Source organism: Ictalurus furcatus, chromosome 14 (assembly GCF_023375685.1).
Source record: "Ictalurus furcatus strain D&B chromosome 14, Billie_1.0, whole genome shotgun sequence".
NCBI lineage: Eukaryota > Metazoa > Chordata > Actinopteri > Siluriformes > Ictaluridae > Ictalurus > Ictalurus furcatus.
This window is the reverse complement of record NC_071268.1, coordinates 2,971,197-2,980,623: the sequence shown is the minus strand read 5'-3', so window position 1 is coordinate 2,980,623 and position 9,427 is coordinate 2,971,197. Positions and strand designations below refer to the sequence as shown.

At 38.9% G+C, this 9,427-nt stretch overlaps 1 protein-coding gene across 1 annotated transcript in view; it reads right to left on the bottom strand.

The window, feature by feature from the left end:
- Positions 1–846: 846 nt before the first annotated feature.
- lrrc17 (leucine rich repeat containing 17) overlaps positions 847–9,427 on the bottom strand; it is a 28,523-nt gene continuing 19,942 nt past the window's right edge. Inside the window, exons 3-4 of the mRNA XM_053642522.1 lie at positions 8,648–8,803; positions 847–2,039 (exon numbers count right to left, since the gene is read on the bottom strand). Of these exons, the coding sequence (XP_053498497.1) occupies positions 1,612–2,039; positions 8,648–8,803 (584 nt within the window). The 3' untranslated portion in view covers positions 847–1,611. The remainder of the gene's footprint in view (positions 2,040–8,647; positions 8,804–9,427) is intronic.

Here is a 9,427-nt window from a genome sequence, read left to right as displayed (position 1 = left end):
CTTTAAATTAAGCTAGCCCTTCTCGATACATATATACTATATACACTACTCTTGTCTTATTGGCAGGGAACAATAAAAAGTGTTACACAGAAATCTGGATATGAAAGTCTAATCAATAATTTTGAAAATTGATAAGACTGATTTTGTCTATCTTAGACTCAGTAGAGTCTACAGATATATAGCAGGACCCACTAATTACAATGGACACATGTGTAATACTGACATTTGGTATGAATGTAAATGTAGTCAGATTAATTCTAGTCTGTAATAATTTCTGATCACTCGTCTCACTTTTGGGGGTCGGGGCACAGTGGCTTATGTTTGCCTCACACCTCCAGGGGTTAGGGATTCGATTTCTGCCTCCACCCTGTGTGCATGGAGTTTGCATGTTCTCCTTGTGCTTTGGTGGTTTCCTCTGGGTATTAATTTTTTTTTTTCCCTTCGGTGTCCCTGTACTGGTGCCACGAGTCCCCTGGGATAAGCTCCAGACACTCTGTGACCCTGTGTAGGATAAGTGGTACTTCATTTAAAATGCATTTTAGTCATAATATTTGGACAAAGTGAATAAATGTAAATGTAATGTATTTTCACCAAAGATAGCTTTCTCCAGGGTTGGCATGAGACTGAAGTGTGTTCTAGGAATGTTGCACTGTGCTAAAAGAGCGGTCTAGATCAGAGAAAATGCTGGCTGTTGAACATCTGCAGTCATCTGGAATTGTTTAGAATTTAGCCAAAGTGGTCTAATAAATAGGCTTCCTTATTAAAAACACTTATGTGGAACTTACATCAAAAGGTTCATGTGAACATGAGCATGAGTGTACGCATGTGTGATGTATGCTGTAAGCCTGAATTGCATTTTGTGCACATTATCGCAATAGAAATAAAATCCTATTTTATTATCAGAAATCCAGAAGTAGAAAAAATACATTATGATTCTTTTTTTTTTTTTTTTACAAGTTGGAAAAAATACAAAGATAAAAAGACATTTCTTTTACTACAATAAAGAGGATCTAAAAGGTTTTTTTTTTCTGGAGATCGACCGATAATCGGTTTTATGTATATTTTTCCCGATATTTATGCATTTTTCCATAATCGGTTATCAGGTTTGAAATATCTGATCCACTGATAAATGGTATTTTGAGAATTGCGCACAGGACGACCATAAGCGCCATTAATATACAAATTAGATGTGTTACATAAATGCTTGATATGTAGTCTAAGCAGGTTGGTGCTAAAAATAGAGACAAATTCACAGAGTCACATAATCTTTTTACACTATTTCAGACCCCTCTAGTTATTGGTGTATAAATAAGAGTTTTGTATTGTTTTGTATGCAAGGAGGAAGTGAAATTGACAAAATTGTTATAAATAAGTTCATGTTCAGTTCAGTGGTGGTGTTATCATTGTGTCAAAAACAGAAGTAAAATAATAAATAAATATCAGTTCTGCATATCGGTTATTGTGCACATAAACATACAAATAATCGGTATCGGGTTATAAAAAAACAAATCAATATCGGTCGATCTCTATTTTTTTCCCTGATCAAGTGCAGAATGAATCAGAATGATTCTATAGGAAAACATTGCAGTTCATCAGGAAAAATCCATAATTTTAACTCAGACGATAAATCTCAAACTTATTGGGTCCCTTTTTTCGGAGTGGGCTGGGCAGCAGGTCTGGATTCTCCACTGTCTCTGCATTAAGCTCTTGTGATGTGGTGTCTGTGGGACCAGTTCCTCCGTGCAGGTCCACCTGCTTGTCTTTGGGACACTCAGCATTGTAGGTCTTCACATAACTTTCGACGGGCCAACCGTGGAACTCCGCCGGCTCACTGCACACCAGGCCGGTGTGTTCCACGGCTGGGTGGTGCTTCAGCCAGTAGATCAGGTAGTGGATATTATAATCACAAATCCAGGGGTTGCCACCTAGAGACAGTGTCCTTAGGTAGTAAAGGTCCTCCAGGACACCATAATTAAAGTAGTGCAGGCTGTTGTTAGATAGGTCCAGCTCTCTTAGGTGCAAAAGGCCAGAAAATGCAGCTGTGAGGGTGGAAAGAGAGGGTAACAGAGTGTGAGCTCACCTGGATTGTTAATGCTAATTAACTTCTACTAAATAACAAACTGAATAACTTTATCTCACAACTGAAAGTAGGTAAGAAATCTGATAAACTAACCCATCATCAAAAGTTATCAGTATTTAATTTAGGGTGAGGGACTGGGATTAGCATTCATAGTTTTTTCTTTTTACTTCATTCATATACAGTAAAATTAAATTAAATCTCTGTCAGGCTGAAACGAACCAAAATGCAATCAACTGTTTATTTTTTATTGTACATTTCTGACTGCATGTTGCATGTTGCTGCATGTTGTAGAATGTGGCAGAAATTTGGTGCTGTATTAGTAAGAATTGTCGCCCAAATATTGGTTTAACTCATCCAGTACAACAGTTCAATGCAGGCTCACAGGTATAAAAAAAAAAAAAGAGGACCCCTAAGTTCTGAGAGATTCTATCATCAGATCAGGGATTCTACTGTCTGATTTTAAGGGAGAGTCTGATTCCATTTGTCTCCAATGCCAGGCTATGGGCCCATTCATTCCATTGCTTCTGTACATCCTTTTATATTCAATTAATGCTTGTATTTTTATGTACCTTGTATAACAAACTTGTTTATTAGACTTCTTCCCTACGGTGTTATGTAAGTAGTGCAGTCATAATTATTTAAAGTTTTTGCTAGTATTGGCAGCTATATAATGAAACTAAAAGAAGCTCCATATAAATGTTATCAATGCCTAAATCTCAGTTATCTCAGTTGTGATAATAACAGTGAAAAGTTTCACCCTTGCATACCTTAGGTGTGTTACTTAGTGATTTTCCAATGAGCATTTTTTTTTTATCTGTCAGCTGACTGGAATTCTGGGCCTGTCTTCCTGAATTATTCATTATTGAGAATTACTGGAAACATGAATAACTTGTGTCTTATGTCATAAATACAGCTAGTAGCCCTAGGGAAAGGAACATTATGGTGAAAATTACTTTCTGTGACTGCCTCTGCAGTATCTATCATTCATCTTAGGAGTTACTACTAGAAACCTGCCTTTTTGTTTAGAAAAATAAGATAACAATTATCTCCATTTTAGGGGCACATTTGAAAGCCTGGATCATTTATAGCTCAGTATGTCAGTATTTGGTTTGGTTTTTGTTTCTGTTGCTGGGGACTGATTACCATTTTGGGGGTTTAAAAACAAATCCTTTTACAGTAAAATCCATGTTTATAAGATCAAGGTCTAAGTCTTTAGTTGAATAGACTGATTCAATTGCTAATTGTTCATTAACAACTGAGTTAACTCCATGCCATTCTGATATAGAAGCGCATTCTGAGCATGGCTTAAAATGGGATCTCATGGTCTCAATAAAATGTTCTGTAAAACATGTCCTTTTTTTTTTTTTAACTCCTAGCATTTTTTCCTCCATGACACCTGAACCCAGTTACAGCATGTTTATGAGCTCCTGCTTACTCAGCCTCAGAGGGTGGTTGGAAAAGTTGGGCAGGAAGCACATATTATAAGGTTGTTTTTTGTATTTTTTTCCTAGAGAGCATTGTTTGGTAGCTTATTTGGATGACAATTTTTTGGAACTTATTGTAAATATTCTTTAGAGAAATACTAATATGTAAAAAGTTCTAATATAAGAGAAATTCATATTAGTATAAATTATGATTTTGTTAGAGAAAAGGTAAGTGTTTTTTCACTTAATTGAGTGGAAAATTGAGAGGGGTCTGGCTGCAGTCATGTACTATGCCTTATGTATTAACTGCCTCTAATGTCACCAAATGCACGCTCTCCCACCATGTGATTCAGCGTCAGCTATAGACAGAGAGGAGGTGGGTTAAACCAACAAGTAATGCGTGCTGATTCTCACCTGTGTTGAATTTACACACACGCTGCAGAACATGAGCTTACACTTGAATTGGGAAAACGCCTCAAGCTAGTGATGTCACCTTTTTCTGTTTGTTTGTCTTTTTTTATTGAGTTGTTGAAGATGCGCTGAGCAAATAAACACGAGCCTGGAGCTCTGCTAAAATGCTGCCCGCCTCCTTAGTCTTCTTCTTACACACCGGTTTCTGCAGCAGTGCCGAAACCCTGGATCCTGGAAGACTCAAACACCGCCAAGGAAGCCTTCCCACTCGGTAGGATCATAAAGTCCCTTGCCACCTTCCACCAAACCAAATACAAGCACTTCTTGCTTTGAAGCCCTTGAACAGGAGCAGGCTGAGAGCCAGCAGGCACTCCAGAAACCTCTGATGTCTTCCCCAGCTTCTTCTCTCTCAACACAAGTAGAACATTCCATGCCCACCAGGACCAGGGAAAGCCTGGGCAGGTTTTGCAGGCGAGGCAACCAACTTGGAAACCAAGCCTTTCCAGGATCGGCATTCCCTCAGGGAAGTGGGGACATTGATCCTGATCCCTGATGTGCAGTAGGCTTCTCCCGTTCGAGCAGGAACATACTGCATGCCAGTGAGTATACAAGGTGTACACATCTGGCCTTGGTGGCCTCAGTGTGTAATTAGACCTCCGTCCATCAAAGCCTGATTCAGTGAGAGGCATTGGAAAATGCACACTTGGTGAAGGTGAGGTGTGTGCACAACGATGTTCACGAGTACCCGCTGGTGACAGTTATTATTAAATTTCAGGGGCAAAACATATAAATGGCGGTTAGTCCTTGCCTCATCCCCCAACCTTTGTGAGGATTCCCCTCTGGGATTCCCCCTTGGTACAGTCATGCAACAAGGCTCTGAGACTTACTTTCATCCAAGTGAGATTGATGGGCAGCAAATCCAGCCTATTGTTGCACAATCCCTATGGTATACTTTTCAGTTATTAAAGCTGTAGTACTGAACTTCACCTCTCTATCGCCATCTCTGTTTGAAACATAAAATTACAAAATACTTGTGGAGGATTTTTTTTAACATGGGTTGTGCTTCACCACTGCTCCTCTGCACGGTAGTTTGATAGTTTGCTTATCAAAGTTGCCAAGTCTGCTTTTTTCTGAAGTCGCTTGAAAAAATCACGAGTCGCGGGCTGTGGATTTTTGGGCTTGTTAAGAGAATCTGACAAGCGACTTCATATTTTTACATTTATGGTTGCCATTGCACCCATTTCCATTTATCGAGGTCCCCTTCAAAAGGATTGGCATGGACCTCATTGGGCCATTAGAACGGACTGCATGAGGACACCGCTTTGTGTTGGACTACACAATGCTATACCTGGAAGCCATGACGCTTCACAACATTTGGGTATGCACCATTGCGGAGGCATGCTTTCCGAGTCATCATCCCAAAAGATATCCTGACTGACCATTGCACTATATTTATGTCTTGCATCCTTCGCAAGCTGTACGAATTATTAGGGATTATTTTGATTTGCACCAGTGTTTACCATCCACAAATAGTTGGGCTGGTCTGACAGTTTAATCAAATGCTTACAAGTATTATTTGTAAGTTCATTCAGTATTATGCTTGTAATTGGGATAAGTGGCTCGAACCCCTGTTGTTTGTAGTATGAGAGGTCCCATAAGCCTCCACAGGGTTTTCCACATTCAAAGGACACAAGCCTTGTGGTGTCTCAGATATCATTAGGGAAAATTAGGAGGAGGGACATCCTAACAGCAAAAATTAAATTCAGGAAATTCTGGACCAGAGAGCAGAACTCCACACCTTAAGTCACCTAACAAAGGAAAATTCAGGCCCAAGAAAGGCAATCCCAACTGTACAACAGGAGTACTCGGCTATGGGAATTCACCCCACAGATAAGGTACTCATTTTACTACCCACATTGAGCTCTAAATTACTCATGGAGTGATTCAGACAGTGAGTCAGAGAAGTCGACTATGAGAACAGGCAAATGGATATTGGCAGTGCACTCAATTTCCCACCTCAATCTCCTGAAACCGTGGAGAGTGGTGTTTCCTGTGTCTCTGGTGATGGTGGTTCTGGAGAGGGAGAAGCTGGGACTGGAGGTAAATCTAAAAAGTGCTTTTTTTATCAGTCTTTTCATAGGAAACAAGTTCACAATGGGGTGCATGCATTTCTGAAGCACATTTTTGTTATGTTTTACTATTCAGAGAAATGACAAGGACAATCATTTCACTACAGAGCCTTTACTGTTAATGGTGATAGGTGGTGGGCCATTGTCTGATACCAGCCCATTTGTGAATCCACAGTAAGCCCAGAGATAATGCAAGAGGTTTATGGTCTTGTCTGCATTGGTCAGCTGAGTGGGGAAAATTTCCATCCATTTTGAGTGGACATCCACAGTCACTAAGAAATTATTCTATTTCTGCATAGTCTACATGAATCCCAGGGTGTTGTCACCCAGGACCATGGATGAAGAGGAGCGATGGGGGTTGGTTTCACCTCAATTCACATGGAGTGCACTTGCATATGAAATTCTGGATATCTTTGTCAAGCCCCACCCACCAGAGGTATCCTCTTGCCAATGCTTTCATTCTTATCATCCCTGTGTGACCCTCATGTTCATCATCCACTGCACACTGTGTCTCAGATATATCGCCTGACACATACTGGGCTTTGGCTGAACGCTGAGTTTTGTGACTTACATGCATGCCAATTTTCTCACAGTTCTGGTATTTCTCATGGCTGTAATGACATTGCATTGGGGTGGTGCTTGCCTTCACCACAATGATAACAATTGCTTTTAAGCTTGTTAAAAAGTTGCTGCTGGACCCCTTTTTGGTGCTGTACCAAGAACTCCCACATCCTCTATATTTCTCTCTGCCTCCACAGACATTTGCACTTATGCACACTCATGTCCTTTATGCTTGTCTGAGCACCCAACTCTTTGGTGTTCTTGTGCACTAATTCTAACGCTATGGCAACATCGCAGGCTTTCTTAAAAGAAAGGCCCTTTTCTGAGAATAACCTTTTGTGATAACTTCTGCGAGGCCTAGAACTGTTCCAAATTCACATGAACTTGCAAGACATTTCAGAATGTAATAAGATATCATTTCCCCAGAACACTGGTTGCAATGGTAGAATCTGAAGCGTTTTGCAATCAGAATTGCCTTGGGTTTGACATGTAATTGACTTAACATTCCTGGTATGTTAAGTCAATTACTTTTGCTGGCTCAACTAGACATTACACGAGGCCATATTCCACTAGTTCTAAAACACTCAAGAACACGTCCTTTTTTCTCACTATCGATTTTATTTGCTGCAATCCATCACTCAGATAAGCATAATAGGTATCAAAATCCTATTTAGTACTGTCAAACTCAGGCACTTGTCCTGTTGTGGCCATTTCACTTGTTATTTTCTTTGTAATTTAGTCTGTCTCTCTCCTTTTTTCCACAGCACTTAGTTAATTATGCACACTGACTAACAACAGATCCACTGTTACCGCTGTGGATGTTGTGATCATTCTGTCCTTTCAGTGTTGCTATACATACTCAGCATGTGACTATCTCTGCCTCTGTCCATGCGTGAACAACAATCCCATCATCGTCAACACTATGTTTATCTGTTCAGAGAAATGAGGGCTGCTTCTCTTCAGGATAAGAGGAGACCGGAGCATTTTTGCAAGGAAGTGGAATAAAAGTGCCAACTGAAGATGTGCTAAGGTTGTAGTGTCTTACCCAAACAGCTGTATTGTAAGCAAAATAGTTTTTTAATTTAACAATTTAGTTAAAAGGTGTGCATACTTTTGCAATCAGACATTTTTTTTTTCTGTTTCTTCTTCTACACTGACTGAACACATTAGGTCCATGCTGGTCCATTTTTTTATAGACCTACTTGTTTTTGAGTTTTGACTATTGGATTAAACTCATTCAATTAAAGGAACCAGTCAAATATATTAAATGTCAAATATATTCAATGAAAATGTATTTGAATTATTTCGTTATATGCAAAATGTAACTTATGAAGATCTTTAATTAAAAAAAAAAAAAAAAGGAAATTGCAATATACTGCTAACAATCAGAATTTGGTGTGTTCTGTGTGTGTGTGTGTGTGTGTGTGTGTTTCCTTTTTTAAATGTATTTAGCTTGTTTTTTTTATTTGTTTATGGTCAAAGTATCATTTTGATGTCAAGATTTTGTTATCACGAATTACAATACTCTACCTGGTATTTGTATCAAGGTCAAAGTTTTTGACAACCCAATTTATTTATATATTTTTGGAGACTTGATGAGGGAGGCAGGGCAAGTGCCAACGTTCCTCTGGAAAGGAGATACACCGGAGCACAGGTGTCTCCTATTAGTTCTTCAGATGTGGATAAGAGGGAGTTTTTGCTGCTTGCTCTCTGCTTGTTCTCTCTCTCTCTCTCTCTCTCTCTCTCTCTCTCTCTCATCCTGTTTTGACTGTCCTTTCTTTTACTCACTCCCTGTCTCTCTCCCTCTCCATTTGTGCTGGGATCAAAAGCGTTGTGTGTAATGTTTGTATTACATAGTCATGTTTGCCTGTTCTTGAAGGGTACCAGTAATTCCAAACATATGATTCTCCTATGGACACCTAGCAATTAATTATTATGGAACAGTGAGGACACAAACTGACAGAACCTGACTCTGTAATTTATAAAAATGATGAACTTAACCCAGTGGAAATTCCCGACTTGAACAGCCTATGAACTGTTACCTGTGTCAATGCGCTCCAGACTGTTGCAGCTGAGGTTCAACAGCTTTAAGTCTTTGATGGTTACAAACTCTTTAGGCCTTAACTGTGTTATGTTGTTAAAAGCAAGGTCCATTTTCACAGTGTTTTCTGGGATATCAGGTGGTACAGCATTCAGCCCTGGAAAAGAGAGTGTATAATTAATTAACTGTTACTATCATTAATATATGTACAACAGAGAAAGTACAGCAGAGAAACCTGGTGTATGTACAGGCTGGTTGTATGGAATGGAGAGCAGGGTTATTCCTCATAGAGTTTTTTTACCCTGAGTTTGGAGAAAATATTTCCCTTAATTTTACTTAATATATTGTGGTCACACTTTCCATATACTTATGTAAATATACATTAGGGGTGTGACTAAAGCTAACTGCATCTGAATCTATATTTCTCTAATCTCTAATCTATATCTGAATATCATATTTCTATCTTTCTTCAGATTTTAACCTGTTGGCGTGGCCTAAAGCAGATTTTTTTTTTTCTAAATTAAATAAAATATGAACCCTAGAGATATGCCACTAGAAACATTTGAAAACACTGAAAAAACAGAAACCCAGAGGTAGAAATGTCAACACTGGTCTGGCATTCTGACTCTGATGGTTTCTCATAACCCTTAACAAACACTTAAGTGCATAAATGGTATCATTTAAATATGTGAAGAATATTAAAAGTACATTTTGTGTACGTTCTGGGTACGTTCTGTAAATACAGTTACAATATACTGTTCTGTATTTTTTAAAAAGTATA